The sequence below is a fragment of the Oryctolagus cuniculus genome, chromosome 1 (genome assembly GCF_051225735.1).
Source record: "Oryctolagus cuniculus isolate XC-2025 breed Fujian yellow rabbit chromosome 1, ASM5122573v1, whole genome shotgun sequence".
In the NCBI taxonomy this organism is placed as follows: Eukaryota; Metazoa; Chordata; class Mammalia; order Lagomorpha; family Leporidae; genus Oryctolagus; species Oryctolagus cuniculus.
Genome location: NC_142867.1, coordinates 231349797 through 231374828, shown reverse-complemented (window position 1 = coordinate 231374828; position 25032 = coordinate 231349797). Strand labels below are relative to the sequence as shown.

The 25032-nt window shown below is 51.3% G+C and overlaps 1 protein-coding gene across 3 annotated transcripts in view; it reads right to left on the bottom strand.

The window, feature by feature from the left end:
- The window catches only part of STXBP1 (syntaxin binding protein 1), a 64138-nt gene extending 41135 nt beyond the window's left edge, over window positions 1-23003 (bottom strand). The window contains exon 1 of one of the 3 annotated variants that reach the window (XM_070057125.2): window positions 22773-23003. In XM_070057125.2, coding sequence (XP_069913226.1) covers window positions 22773-22809 — 37 coding nt within the window. In that variant the 5' untranslated portion in view covers window positions 22810-23003. Of the gene's footprint in view, window positions 1-11592; window positions 11680-22772 lie in introns of those variants that run through there. The other 2 variants (XM_070057122.2, XM_070057127.2) reach the window with 2 other exon arrangements.
- Between the last annotated feature and the right edge of the window lie 2029 nt (window positions 23004-25032).

The following is a 25032-nucleotide window of genomic DNA, read 5'->3' as shown; positions in this document are numbered from 1 at the left end:
GCTACAGGGAACAACTGGTTTGGTTTTCACAGGTGAGTACAGTACAGGGAGAAACTGGTAGAAATATATGGCTGGCAGGGAAAGAACACATTACAACAATTTTTAAAAAGCAGATATGAAGAGAAAAGCTTACCCAAAAATGTCATTTGTGTGCTGTAAAGTCATGATAAATCTTGTTTTTTAAATATCTACTTTATTTGAAAGGCAGAGTTACAGAGATCTTCCATCTGCTGGTTTACCCCTCAATGGCCTCAACAGCTGCAGCTGGGCCAGACCAAAGCTAGGAGCCAGGAGTTTCTTTCCAGTCTCCCACATAGGTATGGGGCCCCAAGCACTTGGGCCATTTTCCACTACTGTCCCAAGTGCATTAGCAGGGAGCTGTTCAGAAGTGGAGCAGCATGGCCTGGGAAAACAGTGGAAGACGGCCCAAGTGCACCCACTCAGGAGATCCAGAAGAAGCTCCGGATTTTGGGTTTCGGATCAGCACAGCTCTGGCAGTGTGGCCATTTGGGGAGTGAACCAGCGGATGGAAGACCTTCCTCCCTCTCTCTCTCTCTCTCTCTCTCTGCCTCTCTAATAAATAAATAAATCTTACCAAAAAAAAAAAAAAAAAAAGTGAAGCAGCAAGGAATTGAACCGACGCCCACAGGGGCTTAACCTGCTATGCCAGGCACCAGCCCCCATGGACAACCGTTAGCTGTCCGTGTGTGCCTTCCAGTGTTGCCCAAGCTTTCTGGACGGGAAGAATGCTGTGTGTGTGTGTCAGTGAATATCTCTGTGTCCAGTGCTCTTCTTTGCACAGATATTCTGTCAGGAAAGCTCTCTAGGTACGGAATGAATGGATAAAGAGCATAAATGTCCGGGCTCCTGGTCAATTCTGCAGCATTATCTTCCAAAAGCATAATTCATACCATCATCAGTGCTGTGGGACTCTCCAAATTAACACAATAACTATAAAATCAGTTATATTTATTTATTTTTGCTACTATGATAGTATAAAGTGGTATTTCACTGTCTTTATTTAAATTTATATTACTGACAATGAATATGTTTTTTGCCAGTAAAAATTAATTTAAACTCACTGAAAAAAAATTTCGCTTGTGACCATTTGCTGGGGGAAGGCAGACACAGGAAGTAAATCAGACCAAGTGCCTCAGCGTTAAAAGACGCAACAAATGACTGCTGCCCCACGCTTCCTACCAAGTTACTTCCTTCCCGCACCTCGGAAGGCATGTATTTGTCCTGGGTATCGTTAACAGCCAATTCTATCCCTGCCCTACATTTTTAATCCAATACCGAAAAGGAAACACGGATTAGAGCCCATTTTAGCATTAAGAATCAAGTGGCTTGGGCTACCTCCTCACAAGTAATCCCTGGCGATCACTCCTCCTCTCCTTCCTAAACCTCCTTCATTCAGTGGGGAGAAGCCAGGGGGCCAGTGCAGCCGCTGCTGCCCAGAGGTCTGGCCACGACCGAACTGAGTGCATCCACGGCTGCTCCGCCTCCCACCTGTCCACCCAGCGCTGCTCAAAAGGCCAGAGCCTGCTTTGACCTCTCCCTGACACCAGGGATCTCACTCTGGTGGGTCTGCTTCCCTCATGGCCAAGTGGGCAAGAAAGTGGGTCCTCTCTCAACCAGACGCTCTAGGACCTGGGTGCCTCTAGAACTCAGAAAATTCCTCTCAGTCCTGAGATAAACAGCAGGTTGTCTAAGATTATCTGGCCCTCTTCAGCTGTACCCAACCCTCTAACTGGAACCCCAAAACACAGGACAGAGGGAGTGCCTGAGGGACACCCAGGCACGTAGCGCCCCATCCCCATGAAGCCCTCATGGCCTGAGGTCCTAGGACTGCCCCCTTCAGTGACCTGGGCCAGACTCCGAGCCCAAGGCATGTCAAAGCACTGGGAGTGGCATGATTAGCAGAAAGAAGCTGGGGAAAAACACAGCCAAAGCCCTCCAACCACGGGCAACGCCCACAGTCCGCACTCTGTAGTCCCACCCATAACAGAGGCACCAGGAGATGCTTGCCCAGGCGGGAGGGAATAAGGCAGTGCAACCCAAGGCCACAGCCTCCCTCCTCTTTCACCAGCCTAAGTCCAGGGAATCTCCAGAGCTGCTCTCACTCAGGAGTGGAAGTCCTTCCAAAAGGCACCCTCCTGACCCCAGTGGTGTGGGGCACAACGCTGGCTACTCAGGCCGTGGTTACTCCATCGCACACCATTAAGAAAAAATGTCCAGGGAAGTGCTGAAGGTGACAGATCAGGGTTAAAATCCAGGTTCAGGTATGCTCTGGCTGTGTGAGTTTGCCCAAGTTTAAAGCATGTTAAGCTTTAGTCTTCTCATCTGCAAAGTTAGAATTATAATTCTTTTTAAAGATTTATTTATTTACTTGAAAGTCAGAGTTACACACACACACACACACAGAGAGAGAGAGAGAGAGAGAGAGAGAGAGAGGTCTTCCATCCACTGGTTCACTCCCCAGTTAGCCGCAATGGCCGGAGCTGAGCCGATCCGAAGCCAGGAGTTCTTTTGGGTCTCCCACGCAGGTGCAGGGGCCCAAGGACGTGGGCCATCTTTCACTGTTTTCCCAGGCCACAGCAGAGAGCTGGATTGGAAGTGGAGCAGCCAGATCTCAAACCATCGCCCATATGGGATTTTGGTGCTACAGGCAGCGGCTTTACCCGTTACACCATGGCGCCAGCCCAGAATTATAATTCTTTAATGGCCTGCTGTGGTGATTAATGATTAAAAAATGTCAGTATAGGCCAGCGCCGCGGCTCACGTGGCTAACCCTCTGCCTGCAGTGCTGGCACCCCAGGTTCTAGTCCCGGCTGGGGCGCCGGATTCTGTATTGGTTGCTCCTCTTCCAGTCCAGCTCCCTGCTGGTGGTCTGGGAAAAGCAGAGGAATATGGCTAAAGTGCTTTGGCCCCTACTGCCTACATGGGAAGCCTGGATGAAGTTCCTGGCTCCTGACTTTGGCTGGGCCCAGCCCTGGCAGTTGTGGCCATTTGGGAAGTGAGCCAGCAGATGGATAATCTCTCTCTCTCGCCCTCTGTCTCTCCCTCTCTCTCTGTAATTCTTTTAAATAAGCAAATAAATCTTGTAAAAAAATAAAATAATCACTAAAATACCCATATAGCAAACTATATGACTATTTCACCAAAATCATCCAATCTTCTCAGAACTGCAATGAACACATGAACACATTTTGGAATAATGGTGCTATTGCACCAATGTACATCCATCATGAATGCAAATAAAAAATCGAACACAAGGAGGTAGGCCTTTGATGCACTGGTTAAGGCACCACAGGAAACCTGTATCCCACATACAAGTGCCTGGATTTGAGTCCCAGCTCCATTCCAAGTTCTGAAGTGGCTCTGTGTCACAGTTCCCTACCTGTAAGATGGGATGGGAACGGCACATGTGCCTCCTCAGGCTACTGTGAGGACTAAGGAAGTTAGTATGTGTAGAACACATAGCTCAGCACTCACAGAGTGCCTCACTGCTGTTGGCTGTCACCATCCCATTATCATCAACTTAAAATGGGATTCTGGCCGGCGCCATGGCTCAATAGGCTAATCCTCCGCGTGCGGCACCGGCACACCGGGTTCTAGTCCCGGTCGGGGTGCCGGATTCTGTTCTGGTTGCTCCTCTTCCAGGCCAGCTCTCTGCTGTGGCCAGGGAGTGCAGTGGAGGATGGCCCAGGTGCTTGGGCCCTGCACCCCATGGGAGATCAGGAGAAGCACCTGGCTCCTGGCTTCAGATCAGCACAGTGCACCGGCTGCAGTGTGCCGGCCGCAGCGGCCATTGAGGGGTGAACCAACAGCAAAAGGAAGACCTTTCTCTCTGTCTCTCTCACTGTCCACTCTGCCTGTCAAAAAATAAAAATAAATAAATAAATAAATAAAATGGGATTCTGACTCTCTTAATAAGGAAGGGCCCACTGGTCTCCAGCCGCTTTCTTACAGCTCCCCTATGGAGTTTGAAATATCTCCTGTTTTCCAATTTGCTTCTCTACATGGATTTTTTTCATGCACTCAATATTTATTGAATATCTGCTATGTGCCAGACACTCTTCTGGACATTAGAAAGGCTAAGATGGACAAGCTAAACAAAACACCTGTTCTTAAAGTGTTCCCATTCTGGTACAGAGGGGAGAAACAGGGAGTAGACACAAAGAAACAACAAGATCACTCAGAGAATGATCACTGCTCAAACAGAAACTACAAAGTTTAATGAGCTAGACTGTGCTGGGGGTTGGCAGACGGTCCTCTCTCAGGAGGTAACAAGGAGAAACCACCCCTGAAGGTCTGGGGGAAGATCTGCCGGCACAGAAGAGCAGGTGCACCATTTCCAAGTCGGGGCAGTCCAGGGACAGAGCGCCAAGTCCAGCGGGACCTAACGTGCTCCAGGGAGGGAGGGGATTCAGGAGGTGCACAGAAGGGTCACCCCAAGTCTCCCTGGGCCCTTAAAGCAATGCTTGCCGAAGACTACCCCAAGTCACAGGCTGTATTCTGTGCCTTGAACACTAAGCCTCATTTACTCCACTTCAAACATGACAACCCCCTCCCCTGCAGCACCCTCACTCCACCTTTCTGCCAGCTGGCAACTGTCTGCAGAACGAAGGAGCCCTGGGGTGGGGCAGCTAAGCCCTGCCCCTGGAGTGAGACGAGCAGATCCGTTCAAGGTGCTGAGGAAGGGGACTTCACCCATGAGTCCAAACCACCCCCAGCCCAGGCCCAGGATTCCGGACCCCCAGCCCAAAGACCACTGCTTGGAGAACAGTCTGAGAGGCCCTTTCTCAGGGACTGTTGGAGAAGACAGACCTCTTCACCCCTGACACAGGTGAGCACTGACTCTCCTGGTCAGTTCAAGTGGAAAGTTCTTCCCTTAACTGCCCCAGCAAATGCAGGGAGTGTGGTGTCAAGTGTAGATACAGATACACTCTGAGAAGAAGCATGTGCCATCTTAGAATCTCTATTTGCTAATAACAAATATCTGACTGAAACATGACAACCTTTGCCAAACATATTTTTAAAGGAAATATTAGCCGGCGCCGTGGCTCAATAGGCTAATCCTCAACCTTGCGGCGCCGGCACACCGGGTTCTAGTCCCGGTCAGGGCGCCGGATTCTGTCCCGGTTGCCCCTCTTCCAGGCCAGCTCTCTGCTATGGCCAGGGAGTGCAGTGGAGGATGGCCCAGGTGCTTGGGCCCTGCACCCCATGGGAGACCAGGAAAAGCACCTGGATCCTGGCTCCTGCCATCGGATCAGCGCGGTGTGCCGGCTGCAGCGGCGGCCATTGGAGGGTGAACCAACGGCAAAGGAAGACCTTTCTCTCTCTGTCTCTCTCTCTCACTGTCCACTCTGCCTGTCAAAAAAAAAAAAAAAAAACAAAAAACAAAACCAAGTTTAAAAAAAAAAAAAAAAAAGGAAATATTAATGGCGCAGCGGGTTAAAGCCCCGGCCTGCAAGCACCAGAATCCCATATGGGCACCAGTTCTAGTCCCGGCTGCTCCTCTTCCGATCCAGCTCTCTGCTGTGGCCTGGGAAGCAGCAGAAGATGGCCCAAGTCCTTGGGCCCCTGCACCTGCGTGGGAGACCCAGAAGAAGCTCCTGGCTCCTGATCAGTTTATCTCTAGCTGGTGTGGTCATCTGCGGAGTGAATCAGCAGATGGAAGACCTCTCTGTCTCTTTTTGCTTCTGCCTCTCTGTAACTCTGCCTTTCAAATAAATAAATACATCTTTAAAAAAGAAAAAGAAAAAACTTCAATCAATAATTCAGTCTCATGAAAAATATTGTCCACAACAAAAGTAATATCTAATACTTAATGAAAATTTACTACATGGGACATAATCCTTTAGTAAGTCTTTTTTTTTAAAATCTTTCTTTTTTAAAGAGATTTATTTGCTTATTTGAAAGGTAGAATTACAGAGAGAGAGGAAGATAAAGAGAGAGATCTTCTGTCTGCTGGTTCACTCCCTAAATGGCCACAATGGCTGGGGCTGAGACAGGCTGAAGCCAGAAGCCAGGAGCTTCTTCCGGGTCTCCCACATGGGTGCAAGGGCTCAAGTACTTGGGCCATCTTCCACTGCTTTCCCAGGTGCATTAGCAGGGAGCTGGATCTGAAGTGGAGCAGCCAGGAGTCTAACTGGCCACCATATGGGATGCTGGCATCACAGCCAGGGGCTTAATCTGCTGTGCCACAACACCAGCTCCAGTGAGTCTTACTTATAGCATCTCATTTAACGCACACAGCAACCCTCAGAGGTTAAGTATTTATAGTCACCCCCAATTTACAAAAGCTAGAAAACTGAGGCCCACAGAAGTGAGGCATCTAGCAGTTATATAATAAAATATACATAACCACATGAAGCTTACGCAGCATAAACTAGAAGTATAAATCAATTCTTTACCTCTACAGATTTAGTCTAGTTGGAGAAGTAAGATACCATACCCAAAGCTTGATGAGATTAAAATGTTGTCAGAACTCCCACATCCCATGGCGAGGGCGTAAAGTGGCAGTTCCCCAAGTGACTAAAGAGGAGTGACCACAGGCCCCAGCAATCCCATGAAAGCCTGGATTCTAGGGAGTACATCCAGAGGAATGCAAGCTCCCATTCCCATGAAAGCCCGGATGGGAATGTTCTCACCAGCACTATTTGTAAATAACCAAAGCAGAAACAACAAATGTCCATCATCTGATGCCTGGATAAACAAACACGGCATATCTACACAGCAATATCAGTCACGGAAAGGAATAAGGCATGGATGCATGTTACAGCATGCATGAACATGTATGCTAAGTCAAAGAAGTCCAGCACACAGGACCACATGTTGTCCTGAACAGGCAAATCCAGAGATGGAAAGCAGCCCATTAGCCGCCGAGGACAGAGTGAAGTGGGGGTGACATCTGAGGAATATGGAGGCTCTTTCTGGGTTAATGACAGTGTTCTTTTTTGTTTTGTTTTGTTTTGTTTGTTTGTTTGTTTGACAGGCAGAGTGGACAGTGAGAGAGAGACAGAGAGAAAGGTCTTCCTTTGCCATTGGTTCACCCTCCAATGGCCGCCGCGGCTGGCGCGCTGCAGCCGGTGCACCGCACTGATCCGATGGCAGGAGCCAGGTGCTTCTCCTGGTCTCCCATGGGGTGCAGGGCCCAAGCACTTGGGCCATCCTCCACTGCACTCCCGGGCCACAGCAGAGAGCTGGCCTGGAAGAGGGGCAACCGGGACAGAATCCGGCGCCCTGACCGGGACTAGAACCCGGTGTGCCGGCGCCGCAGGCGGAGGATTAGCCTAGTGAGCTGCGGCGCCGGCTAATGACAGTGTTCTAAAATTGACTGTGATGACATACGCACCATTCCATGAACATGCAGTCACTGAATTGTATACACCTTTAAAAAAATATTTTATTTATTTATTTATTTGAGAGGCAGAGTTACAGAGAGAGAGAGACCTTCCATCTGCTGGTCCACTCCCCACATGGCCTCAACAGCTGGAGTTGGACCAATCTGAAGCCAGGAGCCAGGAGCTTCTTCCAGGTCTCCCATGTGGGCACAGGGGCTCAAGCACTTGGGCCATCTTCCACTGCCCTCCCAGACCATTAGCAGGAAGTTGGATCAGAAGTGGAGCAGCTGGGACATGAACTGGCACTCATATGGGATGCCGGTGACACAGGCGGAGGCTTAATCTAATACTGCACAGCACTGGCTCCTGGATTGTATATAATGGGTGAGTGATATGGTATGTCAACTGTATCTCTATAAAGCTGTTTTTAAAAACTCATTAGGGGCTGGTGCCGCGGCTCACTTGGCTAATTCTCTGCCTGCGGCGCCGGCACCCCGGGTTCTAGTCCCGGTCGGGGCGCTGGATTCTGTCCCGGTTGCCCCTCTTCCAGGCCAGCTCTCTGCTGTGGCCCGGGAGTGCAGTGGAGGATGGCCCAAGTGCTTGGGCCCTGCACCGGCATGGGAGACCAGGAGGAAGCATCTGGCTCCTGGCTTTGGATCGACGCAGCGTGCCAGCCGCAGTGCACTGGCTGTGGCGGCCATTTGGGGGGTGAACCAACGGCAAAAGGAAGACCTTTCTCTCTGTCTCTCACTGTCTAACTCTGCCTGTAAAAACAAAACAAAACAAAACAAAACAAAAAAACAAAAACAAAAAACAAAACCTCACTAGGGAATTTTAGATGAAAACTTCAAACTCAAACAAGTTCCTTTCACTGTTTGTTAAAAACAAAAAACAAAGAACCACCACCACCAAGAGAGACAATGACACACAGAAATCAAACTCAAAAAACCAGTGCAGGAGCAGGCAGGCAGCCCAGAAGTCCTGACTTCACGTCCCACATCAGGGTTCCTGCTCCAGCTCCCGACTCCAGCCTCCTGCTCATGCAGACCCCGAGAAGCAGCGGGGTGGCTCGAGCGCCGGGTCTCTGCCATGCACATGGGAAACCTGGACTGCGCTTCCAGCTTCCAGCTGCAGCCCTGAGCACTGTGGGCATTTGGGAAGTGAACCAGCAGGTGGGAGCACGCTCTTTCTCTCTATGCCTCTCAAATAAACAACAAAAAATTAATGCAATATAGAACTATTCCATAGTGTCTCACCTGAAGACAGGTAGTCTGGCTTACTCCTATAAAAACTATAATTAAATTAGTATCACTTACTGTAATTTTATACCTAAATTACACTTTGCAGAAGAGAAAAAGACCAAGAGATACCACAAATTGTTATCCACGGGGCGAGGAAAGGGTACCACCCCCTCTGACCGATGCCTGGCAGCTGTTGAATCCAGTAATAATCTGAGGATGGCTCTACTCAGGGTTTGAGTTTTGGGTGGTGGGAGTGGGACAAAAGGGTAAGGCTGATGGGTTGGAGCTGTCACAGCTTTGGAGGTGGGTTAACAACGGCTTGAGTACGTTGCCCCAGTAAGCCTAAGCAGAGAAGGCCCAGCCTCAGGACATGCACACCCTGGGCCGCTGCCAGCACCTGAGTACGTTGCCCCAGTAAGTCTAAGCAGAGAAGGCCCAGCGTCAGGACATGCACACCCTGGGCCGCTGCCAGCACCTGAGAGGTGTGCATGACGGGAAACACCTGACACCTGAGAAACCAAATCCTAACCTCGGGGTCACGAAGGTGACTTCTCTCTTTCTTTTCAAGGAGATGCTTTTTTTTTTTTTTTTTTTTTGAGTCTTATTTTCCCATTTCATAAGGTTTATTTTTTATTTTTTTATTTTTTTGACAGGCAGAGTGGACAGTGAGAGAGAGAGAGACAGAGAGAAAGGTCTTCCTTTGCTGTTGGTTCACCCTCCAATGGCTGCTGCGGCCGGCGCACTGATCCGAAGGCAGGAGCCAGGTGCTTCTCCTGGTCTCCCATGGGGTGCAGGGCCCAAGGACCCGGGCCATCCTCCACTGCACTCCCGGGCCACAGCAGAGAGCTGGACTGGAAGAGGAGCAACCGGAACAGAATCTGGCACCCTGACCAGGACTAGAACCCGGTGTGCCGGCGCCGCTAGGCGGAGGATTAGCCTAGTGAGCCACGGTGCCGGCCTTCATAAGGTTTAGAGTGCAAAAAAAAAAAAATCTCTAAGCAAAGCCTCACAGACCTTGGGACCCCAGTTACCAGGAAGGACCTCTCAAAGTGGGCACAGTGGAGAGCAGCACCACGATTCCTAGCGTACTTGAGAGGCAACAGTCACCTCAGCTCCGCCCGAGGCTGCCTAGAACACAAGTTCCTGGGTTAGAAAGAGCCGTGGCGGCCGGCGCTGTGGCCGTGGCGCTGTGGAGTTGAGGGGTAAAGCCGCTGCCTCCAGTGCCAGCATCCCATACGGGCACTGGTCCTGGTCCCGGCTGCTCCTCTTCCGATCCGGCTCTCTGCTATGGCCTGGGAAAGTGGTGGAGGATGGCCCAGGACCTTGGGCCCCTGCACCCAGGCTCCTGGCTCCGGATCGGCGCAGCTCCGGCCGTTGCGGCCAATTGGGGAGCGAAGCAGTGGGTGGAGGACTTCACTCTCTGCCTCTCCTTCTCTCTCTGTGTAACTCTGATTTTCAAATAAATAAATAAATCTTTAAAAAAAAGAGCTGTGCAGTTACAAAATACATAAAAACAGAAAATTCGATCATATATGTAAACCAAAACCATCTACATCTTCTTAAAGTCAACAGCTTATGGTGGTCAATACTGCTGTGCCAATACTTGAACTAAAACATCAGAGACACACAAAATCGGTGACACGCCCCTCCGGGGAAGAACGCATGCTGCTACCTCATGGGCGCAGCTGAACAGGACGTCCTTAAGACAAAGGGCTGCAGGACGAGGGCCGTAACTTTGACACGAGACCGTGGAGCCAGCACACAGCACTCAGCCGCTTCTCCCCTTCGCTAAGGAGACCCGAGACAAGAGGCTGTGCCCACACAGCACCGGCGCGGCAGGCCTCATCTGTGAACGGCCATCTGCGCTGCCGACCTGTGTGTGTCCTGCAAAGGCTCTGCTCCCTCCGGAACACACGCTGATGACTGCAGTAATCCCTCCTGGAGCTGCGGAGCCCAGAACCGGAATCTGTCTTGGCAGGAACCCAAGACGTGGCCAGCATCTTAAACTGGCAGACGCAGCACCTAATGGCTCCAAATCACACCTCTTCTCCTGAAAGGCAGCTTCCCTGAGGACTAAAGGATTAGGGGAAATGCACTTTGAAGAGAGGGGAAGAGAATGGAGTATTTCACACAATCCAAGAAACCGAGAGTCGGCAGGGACAGAAGACGACCCAGTCTAGTGGTTCTCATCAGTGAGTGAATTTCCTTCCCCAGGAGACAGTCAGCATGGTCTGGAGACTTTTTCTTTCGTATTTATATATGTATTTATCTGAAAGCCAGAGCAACACAGAGAGAAGCAGAGTCAGAGAGAGGGAGGTCTTCATTCTGCTGGTTCACTACCACCCAGATGGCCACAAAAGCCAGGGTTGGGCAAGGATGAAGTCAAGAGCCAGGAACTGCATCCAGGTCTCCCACATGGATCTCGGGGCACAAGCACCTGCTGTTTTCCCAGGCCCAGTAACAGGAAGCTGGGTTGGAAGCAGAACAGCCGAGACTTGAACATGCACTCTGAGACGCCAGGGTTGCCAACAGCAGATTAACCTGCTGCACCACAACACCAGCCCCTGCAGTTTTGACAGCCAAGGCTTGGCACTGGGGGCGCTTCGGCATCTAACGGGTACAGGCCAGGGGTGCTGCTGAACATCCGACAATGCACAGGTTCATCTGTCCCAGATGTCAAGAGCATCAAAGCTGAGAAACCCTGATCTTGCCCATTTTACAAAGAAACTGAAGCCAAGGGAGATGAGGTGACTCGGCCGGGGCAGTGGCAGGAATCGTCTCAGGTGCAAGCCCGAGACTCTCCCCAGCCCACCAGCTAAGATGTAACTTGCTTTAGGCTTACAGATCAGAGGTATTAAAAAGACCCAGTCCTACACAGCAGAGGAGGCCACAGTTCAAGCCCTGTGGGGAACTTCCAACGCAACCACGCCACAGACGTCAAACGCACGAGACAGAAAAGCCTCAGGGAGGCTTCCAGAGGCAGGAAATGTCCCCGCCCCCACCTCACAAAGGTCCAGTTCCAGGAGAGCCGCTTCCTTCCCCAGATCCTCCTGGCCGGTCTCAGTAAGAAACCAGGAAACATCCTCCTTCCTGGGTCGGGCCCAGCGTCAAGCACAGGAAGAAGGTGGAGCTCCAGAAGAGGCGCAGCACTGAAAACCAAACGGAAATGGCTGCGCACACTCACTCGCGCTCACCACGCAGGCTGCCGGCGCTGCCCTCGGCACACTCACAGACACTCTGCTTCTTACGTCAAAACTGCCCTCATGGTTCGCAATGCTATTCGTTTGTTTATTTCCTTAGCCCGGCGAGCTGGCTCCCCACCTCCCCACCTCATTCTGCCATTTCACATAACCTCACGGCCGAGCTCCCTTCCTGACTTCTCGGTGTGGTGGCGCAGACCGTGTTCTCTGCACCAGTCTTCCTCCACAGTAAGATCCTGGCCTGAGCCTTCGCTACGTCTCTGTCATTTTCCTCATCAAAGTTTTCACAGGCTCCTCATGTAGACATTTCCATCTACACTGTCTAGAGCAGGGCCAGTCCGTTCCGGCCATCCAGCGGTAGCAGAGTGTGCAGGCAGTGCTGAGCTCCCGCCACACCTGGGTGTCATCTGGACATTCTGCTCAGACACTGCGGAAGGCGGTGTACTGGCCTTTGCCACCTGCCCTCAGCTGGCGGATGGGTGAGAAATGGCTGTGAGGTTTTCCTTTGCACACTGTGTAATTCAGTTTCAAATTCTAGACCAAAGACTCCTCGGTTGAGGATGTATACTGGGGTCTGGGGTCGGGGTCTGGGGTCTGGGGTCAGGGTCGGGGTCGGGGTCGGGGTCTGGGGTCCGGGGTCTGGAGTCTGGGGTCTGGGGTCAGGGTCTGGGGTCTGGGGTCTGGGGTCAGGGGTCAGGGGTCAGGGTCTGGGGTCTGGGGTCTGGGGTCCGGGGCATGGGGCAGGCATGAAGAAGGCAGTCAGAAGTAGCCTTAGGTTTCTGATAATGCCTTGTCTCAAAGTGAGCAGATGACCCAGTTCAGTTTGAAATTCCTGGCTCTGGGGTGTCCCAAACATCCGCTTTTTTTAAAAAAAATTTTATTTATTTGAAAGACAGAGAGGTCTTCCATCCACTGGTTCAATCCCCAAATGGCCACAATGGCCAGAGCTGGGCCAATCCAAAGTCAGGAGCCAGGAGCTTCTTCAGGATTTCCCATGTGGGTCGCAGGGGCCCAAAGACTTGGGCCATCTTCTACTGCTTTCCCAGGCACATTAGCAGGGCGCTGGATTGGAAGTGGAGCAGTCGGGACACGAACTGGCACCCATATGGGATGCCGGTGCTGCAGGACAGGGCTTTAACCCACCACGCAACAGCAATGGCTCCCAAACATCTGCTTTTAACTTGCTTAGCCAGGCTTTGTTCACTGCCCAGACCACCCCACTGTCCTCTCAGCAAGAATGAACGGGGGTGGGAAGAGCTTGGCACTTGGCTGTGTCAGGAATGAGGGCACAGTGGTCCCCACCTCCGGCGAGTGGCCACTCCCCTCCTTCCTTCCTGGAGTGCAAGTCTAACTTTACATTCCGAGTCTGTGCTCTTATTCTCGACAAACGACTGATTTAGCCCGCCCTGCCACTCCCGGGTGCCTGGCCTGCCTCTGAGCACCTGCCCTAGGATGTACCGCTCACAGGCGTCTGCAACAGCATCCTCCCCACAACCTGTTTCTTTGTTTTTTGTTTTTATCTCTCAGCCAGGGGCACAACCAATCTGACCGGCTGTGCACACTGGAAAACCAGGACTCTTTCCCAGCCCCATCTGCTCTGCATACTTCCCGTCCTGCACAACCTGACCCTGTCATATCCTACAGCCCCGCCTCCCTACCCACTTCTCTATCCTGCTCAGGTCACCATCCTCACCACTGACATCCCGCAGCCTTGTAACTCACTGCCTCCCACCCAGCAGCCAGAGAGCTTCCCAAACTGACTTCTGTGTCTCTCCCTGACTTAAAACCTGCACTGGCTTCCCAAGGCTCTTAGAGCAAAGAAAAAGGTCTCAACAAGGCTAAGAATGCTCTAGCATTTCTCCAGCCAGAACGAACCTTTATTTATTTATTTATTATTATTATTTTTTTTGACAGGCAGAGTGGACAGTGAGAGAGAGAGAGAGACAGAGAGAAAGGTCTTCCTTTGCCGTTGGTTCACCCTCCAATGGCCTGCCGCGGCTGGCGCACCGCGCTGATCCCATGGCAGGAGCCGGGTACTTATCCTGGTCTCCCAAGGGGTGCAGGGCCCAAGCACTTGGGCCATCCTCCACTGCACTCCCGGGCCACAGCAGAGAGCTGGCCTGGAAGAGGGGCAACCGGGACAGAATCCGGCGCCCCAACCGGGACTAGAACCTGGTGTGCCGGCACCGCAAGGCAGAGGATTAGCCTAGTGAGCCGCGGTGCCGGCTATGAACCTTTCTCATTCTCTTGACAACCTCAGACACTCCGCTCTGCCTGGCTTACTCTCCCCCAGGCCCCACCAACACCATCCTTCTGCCTGGCTGATCTCTCCTCATCTTCAGGGTCTCCCTCATCCCCAGGCCTTGCTGGGGCTCCCCAAGGGCCCCAATATCGCCCATGTGGCCTTTGTCAGGGTACATCCCCCACTGTGTGACCATTAGCTGTCTGGAGGCCCCAAGGAGGCCCAGGTCCACTATCCATCATTCTCAATCTGTGCACACAGTGGCTGAAGGAATTAAACACACCTGCTCCCAGAGCCCCCCACCCCCACCCCCGGCACCACCTCGTCCTGGAGCCCTCTGAAGTCTCGGAGGTCCCCGGGAGTCACCAGGGAGTGACTGCAGGAGGCTCTCATTCAAATGGGTCTTCACAGTCAGGATCCAGTGATTTGCTTTAAAAATTTACTTGTCTGTCTTGTCTTCATCTCTAAATGCTTTTCTTCCCACAAATAAAATGGGCTTTTGCTAGTGTGATAAACACTTAACATCTATTCCTGTCCTACAGGGCCAGCCCTTAAGAAAAGTGATTAGTAGGTACTGAAAGGGAAAGTGGGCGAGGATAAGAGAGAGAGAGGGAGGAAGACTGGACTCTGATCGCCAGAGCAGCAGTCACCTGCGCTGTCTGTGGCTCCTCCCTCGAAGCCCGGGATGTCAGGGTCAGATCAGAGCTGGGCAGAAGCAGGCTGCCCTGCTGTAACCATGGCAGAGCTCCCCAGGCTGCGGCAGAGTGGGCGGCGGCGGCAGCGCCTGCTGCCCTGCACCCCCGCCCCGCAGTTGGTTCCAGACTTCAGCGACCCTGAGCAGGCGGACCGACATCTGTGACTCCATCCACGAACAATCAGCCACTGATACTGGCTCTTTGTTGTTTTCCAAGCAACTTTTCCTGTATTATTTAATGTGGATACTGTGAAGTCAGAATTAACTTCCCAATTTATTTTTTTTTTTAAGATTTATTTATTTGAGAGGCAGAGTTACAGAGAGAGGGAGAGACAGAGACAAGGTCTTCCATCCCCTGGTTCACTCCCCAGATGGCCACAACAGCCGGAGCCAGGCCGATCCAAAGCCAGGAGCCAGGAGCTTCTTCTGGGTCTCCCTAGAGGGTGCAGGGGCCCAAGCACTTGGGCCAACTTCCACTGCTTTCCCAGGCCATAGCAGAGAGCAGGATTGGAAGGGGAGCAGCCAGGACTTGAACCAGCACCCATATGGGATGCTGGCACCTCAAGCAGAGGCTTAAACCATGACGCCACAGCACTGGCCCCAGAATTCCCAATTTAATAACACATCCCGGTAATCAGTCATGAAGAGTTACAACTGAAACGGTTAGATGGGTGCTTTACAAGATTTGACCAAAACTGCACTTAGTTGAAAATTCATATGCTTAGTTTCTTTCACTAGAAAACAAAAATAGGGGCCAGTGTGGCATAGCACAAAAAGCAGTGGAAGATGGCACAAGTGCTTGGGCCCCTACAACCCATGCGGGAGACCTGGAAGAAGCTCCTGACTTTAGCCTGGTCCAGTCCTGGCCATTGCAGCCAACTGAGAAGTGAACCAGCAGATAGAGGATCTCTCTGTCTCTCCCTCTCTCTCTGTAACTCCGACTTTCAAATAGATAAATGAATCTTTAAAAAAAGAGGGAAAAAAAGGAAAAAAGAAGGAAGGAAAGAAGAGAGGAAGGGAAGGAGGGAGAGAGAGAAACAAAAATAACTGGGGCTGGCATTGTGGCTTAACGCTGCCGCCTGCAGGGGCCAGCGTTGTGGCAACAGTGGGTAAAGCCACAGCCTGTGGCACCAGCATCCCATATGGGTGCCAGTTAAGAGTCCCAGCTGCTCCACTTCTGTTCCAGCTCCCTGCTAATGTGCCTGGAACAGCAGAAGATGGCCCCTGCAGCAGATGTAGGAGACCTGGAAGAGGCTCTGGGTTCTTAGCTTTGGTACAGCCCAGCCTGGCCATTGCAGCCATCTGGGTAGTGAACCAGTGGATGGAAGACCTAATGCTGCCTTTCAAATGAATAAATCTTTTTTTTTTTTTTGATAAAAAAAGAAAACTTTGTACTTTCCAAGTGAATTCAGATGCTCTAACAAGATGGATTCAATATTTATGGGTCTACCAGATGGAGTTCTTGGCTCCTAACTTCAACCTGGTCCAGCCCTTAGCATCTGCTGTGGTCATTTGGAAGTGACCAGCGGATGGAAGATGTCGTTGTCTCTCTCTCACAACCTGGAACTGCCTTTTAAGTAAACAAGTAAACAAGCCTTTTAAAAGTATACTTATGGGTCTACAGAGTATATCAATTGGTTTCAGCTTCAAATCTAAATCTCAACATTATTCCTCTGCTTGGAATGAAACTGTAATGTTAAATGGCTGTTAAGGAGAAGGGCTGGATGCCAGGCCCTGTTCTAGGCACTTCACTTAGTCTGAGTCACTTCACCCTCCAAACAATCCCACAAGTTACTCTCGTTAGCCTTATTTTACACTGAGAAACTGAGGCCCGTAGAGTTTAGGATAATTCCTCAAGGTTACATGGATAAGTTGCCCTATCGATTTCAATGATTAATATTCAAATAGTGCTCAACACATGCTAAATACGCTAAGTGCTTTGTGTATGTTAACTTGTTTAACTTCACAATACACCTGTAAAAAAGGATACCAAAACAAATTTTTTAAAAGAAATTTAGGGGGCCAAGGCTGTGGCGAAGCGGGTTAAAGCCCTGGCCTGAAATGCCGGAATTCCATATGGGCACCAGTTCTAGTTCCAGTTGCTCCTCTTCCAATCCAGCTCTCTGCTATACATACCCTGGGAAAGCAGCAGAAGATGGCCCAAGTGCTTGGGCCCCTGCACCCACGTGGGAGACCTGGAAGAAGCTCCTGGCTCCTAGCTTTGGCCTGGCCCAGCACTGTGTACATGCAATTTAACTCTCCACACTGTTTGCTATCCGCCATGTGTGACAAACTATTCGAGGCACTATGGGAAATGTCAAGGAACAAGACACAGTCCCTGCCTTCAAGGAGCTTATGATTTAACAAGGAAGAAAAATTTACAACAAATAACTATAACCTAGTGCACAATGCTATCATGATAAAGAACTGAATGGTATCAAAGAGTTGACGGAGAAATTCCTACTCCAGATAAGAGAGGAAATTCTATTGGGAAAAATAGTGTTGAAGAATGGGTCGGTTCCAAGGACAAGCAAGTTGTTTGAGAATCCTTTAAAAAGCGAGGTCCAAAAATATGGTATTTTTAGTAAGTTGGGAATGAGGACACAAGGAGACCCTCAACAACAGCTTAAATTTTTAAACTTTAAGCCTAAAAGGAACACAAAATCATTATTATTTCAAGAAAACATTTTTATCAAAAGCATACAGAAAGCACAAGATTTAAGTGCACGATTCTTTGAAGTTTTCCACTTTTATGTTTAAAAAACAGAGTAAAAATAACTTCATATGAAAATGATATGTGGAGGGGCCGGCGCCGTGGCTCACTAGGTTAATCCTCCGCCTGCAGCGCCGGCATCCCATATGGGCGCCAGGTTCTAGTCCTGGTTACTCCTCTTTCAGTCCAGCTCTCTGCTGTGGCCCGGGAGGGCAGTGGAGGATGGCCCAAGTCCTTGGGCCCCTGTACCCGCATTGGAGACCAGGAGGAAGCACCTGGCTTCGGATCCGCGCAGTGCTGGCCGTGGCGGCCATTTGGGAAGTGAACCAACGGAAAGGAGACCTTTCTCTCTCTCTCTCTCTCTCTCTCTCTCTGTCAAATTAAAAATAAAAATAAATAAATTAAAAAAAAAAGAAAATTATATGTGGATTAAAAATATAAATAACCTGATTTTAAAATGGGCAGAGGATCTAACTAGACATTTTTCCAGAGAAGATAAACAGTGAAAAGAGTCTCAACTTCATTAATCATCAGGAAAATACAAATCAAAACCACAATGAGACACCACTTCACACTCACTAGACGACTATAATCAAGAAGACAGGTAATAACAAGTGTAGTGAGTTGGGAAACTGGAACCCTCATACACCAGTAATGGAAAGGTAAAGTGGTATAGCTGCTTGGGCAGCTCCTCAAAAAGTTAAATACAGTATACTGTATAGCAATCCCTCACAGGTATTTGCGCAACAGAACTGAAAATACGTGTTTTTAAATGTAACACTTAATGCAACCTAGTCCATCAATCCATGAACATGGTATACCTCTCATTCTATTTATGCCTTCTTTGATATCTTTCATCAGGGCAGTGCAGTTTTCAATAAACAGATCTGGAACACAATAATATCAAATTCTAATCATTCATAGTTAGTATATGGAAATAGTAAATTTTTGTAAACTGACCTTATATCCTGAGACTTTGCTAAACTTTGTGCAGTTCTCTTTATCTTTGTTTTTTTAAGATTGACTGGCTTATTTGAAAGGTAGAGTTACAGAGAGAAAGGGAGACAGGGAGAGAAAGAGATCTTCTATCCTCTGGTTTACTCCCCAAATGGCCTCAACAGCCACAGTTGAAGCCAGGAGCCTGAAGCTCCATCCTGATCTCCCATGTTGTTGGCAGGGACCCAAGCACTTGGGTCATCTTCTGCTGCCTTCCCAGGTACATTAGCAAGAACTGGATCAGAAGTGGAACAGGGGCCAGCATTGTGGTGTAGAAGGCTAATCCTCCGCCTGCAGTGTCAGTATCCCATATGAGCACTGATTGGGGTCCTGGCTGCTCCACTTCCAATCCAGCTCCCTGCTAATGTGCCTGAGAAAGCAGCAGAGGATAGGCCAAGTCCTTGAGCCCCCACACCCAAGTGGGAGACCCAGAAGAAGCTCCTGGCTTCAGCCTAGCCCAGCCCTGACCATTGTGGCCATTTAGGGAGTGAAACAATGGATTTAAGATTTCTCTCTCTCTCCTCTCTATCTCTGCCTCTCAAATAAATAAATCTTTTTTTAAAGTTAACTGAATGAGTGACTGTAAAGTAGGAGAATCAGGGGAGTGGGCTTTGGAAGTCTACTCTCTGGCGTCACTTACATTAGATGTGTGATGTAGGCAGTTCACTGGTTCACTGCTGGTTCACTCCCCAATTGGCCGCAGGGGCCCAAGGACTTGGGCCATCTTCTACTGCTTTCCCAGGCCATAGCAGAGAGCTGGATCAGAAGTGGAGCAGCCAGGACTCGAACCGGTGCCCATATGGGATGCCAGAGCTGCAGGTGGCAGCTTTACTGGCTATGCCACAGCGCCGGTCCCATCAAATAAATAAATCTTTAAAAAAGAAGTGGAGCAGCCAGGACTCAAATCAGTACCTATATGGGATGCCAGCATCATAGGAGGCAGTACAACCAACTGTGGTACAATGCCAGCCCCTCTTTATCTTCTTCACAAATAAGAACTGATCCCTTATTTGTGCTACAAATTATGAAATTTACATTGCCATACAGAAAGAAACTAAAATATTACAAATAAATATGTGAGGCCAGCACTGCGGTGTAGCAGGTAAAGCTACCACCTGCAGTGCTGGCATCCCATATGGGCAGATTTGAGTCCTGGCTTCCAGGACTTCTGATCCAGCTCTCTGCTGTGGCCTGGGAAAGCAAGAGAAGATTCCCCAAATCCTTGGGCCCCTGCACCCATGTAGGAGACCCAGAGGGAGCTCCTGGCTCCTGGCTTCGGATTGGCCCAGCTCCAGCTGTTGTGGCCATTTGGGGATTGAACCACAGATGGAAAATCTCTCTGACTCTCTGCCTTTCAAAAAAAAAAAAAAATCTAAAACTACAAAACTTTTAGAAGAAAATTTAGGGAAAAATCTTTGGAGACTTGGGTTACACAAAGATTTCTCAGATAGGAACATAATCTATAAAAGAAAAATTGGATAAATTGTATTAGATCAAAATGAAGACTCTCCATTCTTCAAAATACATTATTAAAAGAATGAAAAGACTGGGGCTGGTGCTGTGGCTTAGCTGGTAAAGCTGCCACCTGCTGTGCTGGCATTCCCATATAGGCACCAGTCCAAGACCCAGCTGCTCCACTTCCCATCCCACTGCCTGTTGGTGCGCCTGGGAAAGTACAGAAGATGGCCCAAGTGCTTGGGCCAACGACATTGCAGCCATTTGGGGCATGAACCAGTAGATGGAACACCTCTTTTTCTCTCTCTTTCTCCCTCTTTTTCTCTGTAACACTGCCTCTCAAAGAAATAAATAAATCTTAAAAAAAAAAAAAAAACCTGAGAAGGAACAAGAGGCCCAGAACACTTCTCTTGTTCTTCTTCATATCCTTTTTTAAAAAATTATTTTTATTTATTTTAAAGAATTACAGGGTGGGGGGGTGTCCTCCATCTGCTGGTTCACTCCCCAAATGGCCACACCAACTGGAGCTGCACTGATCCAAGACCAGGAGCCAAGAGCTTCTCCCAGGCCTCCCATGCAGGTGCAGGGACCCAAGGATGTGGGCCGTCTTCCACTGTTTTCCCAGGCCATAGCAGAGAGCTGGATCAGAAGTGGAGCAGCAGGGACTTGAACCAGCACCCATATGGGATACTGGCAGTGCAGGCTGGGGCTTTAACCCGCTGAGTCAGTACTGGCCCCTCTTCACATCCTTGATGACATTCATTTAACACTTAACTGCCCTCCACGAGTCAGCCAGGTCTTGTCACCAGGACGTCTGATAAAGATCCCACTCCAGGGTTGGCACTGTGGCACAGCAGGCAAAGCCATCACCTGTGGCGCCAGGTTCCTGCCAGGCTGCTCCACCTCTGATCCAGCTCCCTGCTGATGTGGCTGGGAAAGCAGCAGAAGATGCCCAAGTCCCTGGGCCCCTGCCAGCCAAGGGGGAGACCTGGAAGACGCTCCTGATACCTGGCTTCAGCCTGGCCCAGCCCCTACTGCTGTGGCCATCTGGGGAGTGACCCAGAGGATGGAAGGTATCTCTCTCCTTCTAATTCTGACTTTCAAATAAATACATAAGTATTTTAAAAAGAGAGCCTGCTCTGTTCAAAGTAACTGCCAATGGCTGAAGCAATAATACAAGTACAAAAAATGTTAACTGCTATGAAGAAAATAAACACTTTCATTTCCATTTTTAATGAAAAATCATGATAGACAGTAGCTATGGGGTATTAATTTACATTGGAAAGACCAGGCTGTGACTGTGACATTCAAACTGGTTTGTAGCAGTTAAAAAAAAAATCCTTATTTTACTTTGTTACTGAAATAAAATTCTGTTCACACATTGGCCCATTTTCTATAGACTGGTTTGGTTTTATTTTTGTACACAGTGGCTTTGCTTTATTTTAGCAAAAAAAAAAAAATTTGACCATATGGCATATTGATTTTTTTTAAACCATTTTGCTTGCTTCTAAAAAGGGGGGGGGGGGGGAGGACTGAGGAGCCACCTGCATAGACCAGGTCCCGGCAGAAAGAATACAAACCCTTGACTTCTGGAACGCTTGGGGATTCTACCTTCAACCTGTAGTATCCAGATACAACATGCGGGAGAATGAAACGTGTCACATCCCCCATTTCATAGACTGTAAAAGGTTTCAGAAAGAAGCGGTATAAACAGAATAATGAAAGTTATTTTTTACTACAGTTGCAAGGAAATGGACACTATGTTTTAAATTAAGCACCACTGGTTTTAGCGAGTCTTTGACCCACGGGCAAATGCGCGTGTTGCACCAGACCCCTGTGCACCCTCGCGCCTTAAACACGGTGGCAAGCACAAGGTGCAGGCGTCAGAACCTTGCTGCGTGCGTGGGCACTGCAGGTGTACACCGGGCACTTAAAAAAAAAAAACGTTCAAATTAATTTTTGAAAATTGTGCATCTGGGGTCCCGTTTCTAAAAGAATTTGCTTCTGATCTACTCAGTCGGGTACGGCTATGCAAGGATATGCCTCAGCAGGGGGCAGCTCCCACGTCTCGCTACAAAGAACCGGGGGCCCAGCGATGATGCTCACAAAAGAACACCACACAGCCAAACGCATTCCCAAAAAAGCGAAATGCACATTTCCACCATGTTTATTCTTTCTCCTTTCTTATCCTCTCCTACAGAGAAAAGCCCAGACCTGGCAAAAGCCACCGCACGCTTCCCGTGATGCAGGCAGAGCCAGAAGGCTGGTTCTTCTGCACTACCCCCCATCCCAGGCACTGAGACGCCCCTTCCCCACAGCACCCCCCACCCGTTCACGCAGACCCGTAAACAACCGTCTCCCCCCGCACCCCGCGCCCCAAACGCGCGCCGACCGCACACTGCGGACTGCGGCTCCCGCAGGCCCGCCCCGCCCGCTCGCTCGCCGCCCCCGCCAGCTCCCGGGGTTCGCGACCCCACGAAGACCCCGCCTCCGGGGCCGCGGCCGGGGACGGGGCGGGGGCGGGCGGCGGCCCCCGCCCCGCACACCCGGGGCCTGGGAACGGGCGGGCAGGGGAGGCGCCCAGGTGGGGCTCGGCGGCGGGGCCCCGCTCGTCACGACTCGGCCTGCGGGCGCGGGGGCGCGGGGCGGGGGGCTGCCGCGGGGGGAAGGGCGCGGGCCGGCGGCGGTGACGCGGGGGGATGGCGGGCCGGTGCCGCTGAGGGGAGACGGGAGGTGAAGACGGGGGGCAGGCAGGAAGCGGGCCCCGGACGCCCGGGAGGGCGGCGCCGGGATGACGGGACCCCGCCGGCCGGCCGGGCGGGGCGAGGGGCCAGCCGCGGAGACCCCGCGCCGCGGGCAGCACCGCGACCCGCTCCACTTACTCTCTCCGACCACCGCTTTGAGGCCAATGGGGGCCATGGCGCCGCGCGAGCCTCCGGGCTCCGACCGTCCTCTCGCGTCGCCCGCGGACACCGCCGCCCTCCCGGGTCTGCGCGCTCGCCTGGCTGCAGCCCGCCGCCCCGCAGCCGCGCTCGGGACCGACTGACGCGCGGACGCGGCGCGGGGGCGCGGGGGCGCGGCGCGGGCCAGAGCGAGGCTGCGGAGCCGCCGGCGCGCGCGGGGAGGCGGGGCCTCGCGCCGGCCGGCGGCATCACCCGCGCCCCTCCGCCAATCGCAGTGCGGCCCGGGCGCTCGGCCCCGCCCCCCGGGATGCGGCGGCCGCGCCCTCCCTCCCCCCCCCACCCCTCGCGTCGCGCGCGCCCAGCAGCCGCGCGCACCCGGGGCGCAGGGTCCTAAAGTCCCCTGCGCCGCCTCCGCACTGGAGTGCCCGGCCACCAGCGTCTTCCTGGAAGCCCTCCGAGTCTTTCTGGGAGCCCTTCGTTAATCCGAGGCTAGATCTCGTTTTAGTAGCTCCCATCCGCAACCACCACGTAACCACGCCACCTGTCTCGGGTACCTGTGCCCGCAGAACCGCCGTTCCCTGACCTCTTATTGGGTGTCAGGCTCCTTGCCCAGCGCCCTGCGGGCGTCATCTACTTAAGTCCTCACAGTAACTGGGCATCGTTTTCCATCTCCATTTTCAGATTAAAAAAAAAAAAATGAGGCTCAGAGATACCGCTAAAGCAGCCGACTTGCTGTCAGGCTGGGGACCTGGCATTCCTTAGCCCTACTGTGTGTAAGTCGCCGTCCTGGGCGCTGGAGCTACAGCCAGGCACGAGACACGCTCCAGCCCCAGCCTTGGGACGCCCAGGATGCCCGGTCTGATGGACATGTACTGCGAGATGGACCCTGGGCTCCCTCCCCGACCACGTTTACAAAGGGACCCCAGGGCGGCTCTCACTGGACTTTCTTTGTTGCTGGGAGATGCGGCTTTTGAAACAGAGGACAGGGCTTGCTTCTGGCTTCGGAGGAAAACGAGTTGAGCCGATCAAAAATCAGAAAGGATAGGAGAGCTGGTGGTAAAAATCCGTGAATACTCACTAAGTATCTGGAACAGCTTTGTGAGCGAGGTCCTTCTCTATATTATTAAGAAATATGGTAACCCGGGGCTGACCCTGTGGTGTAGTGGGTAAAGCCTTCGCCGGTGACTCCAGCATCCCATATGGGTGCTGGTTTGAGTCCCGGCTGCTCCTCTTACGATCCAGCTCTCTGCTAAGGCCTGGGAAAGCAGTAGAAGATGGCCCAAGTGCTTGGGCCCCTGCACCCATGTGGGAGACCCAGAAGAGGCTCCTGGCTCCTGGCTTTGGATTGGCCCAGCTCCAGCCAGCCAGCCATCTGGGGAGGGAACCAGCAGGTAGAAGCCTTTTCTCTTTGTCTTTACCTCTCTCTGTACCTCTCAAATAAATAAATAAAATCTTTTTAAAAAGAAATATAGTAATCAGAGAGGATAAATGTTTTGTTAGTATGTGACAAAGAAAAGACTCGATTCTAGAATCTGAATTCTGAACCACTATTTTATACTGAACAAGAAAAGAAGCTGAGGTCTTTTCCAAGGTTGTGAATGAAGCAAATGGTGTCTGAGCCTGGATGAGGGGCCATGCTTCCTGCTTCGGCCACCAGCCCCAGGCAAGCAGACTTGATCATCTTCCCACCCCACCGCAGCCTCGGAAGATAGAACCCTCATATGGCCTCCCAGCAAGAGACAGAACCCTCATATGGCCTCCCAGCGAGAGAAAGTGTTACTGTCTCATCTCAAACGGCTCTCCTCCCTTGGATTGGGGACGTGTTGGTCCCCCTGGGAGCCCCTGGGGAAGGGTGAGATAGTTGCAGATGTGGAAAACCCGGGCACACTTGTGGTGGTGCAGGCTGTATGGCACACGCACCTGCCATGAAAATCCAAATTAGCAGCTAGGGGGTGCCGAGGATGGCCGGAGACTCCTCACAAGGGCTACTGGGTGCTGCCCAGGCCCGGGGCCATGTGCTCTGGGTGACACAGAGACAACTCCTGCCCTCAGGGGCTGAGGGGAGCCAGGAAGTCACCCACAGCATTGAGTCTCCATTCTGAGGAATGCGTCAGGGCTGTGAGAGGACTAGCAGGGCATGTGGCTGGGATGCAGTGGCCCGGGTGCAGCCAGAGGCCACTGGGAAAATGCCCTTAGCAGATATGCAGGATGTGAAATACCCAGCAACAGAAAGGAGTTT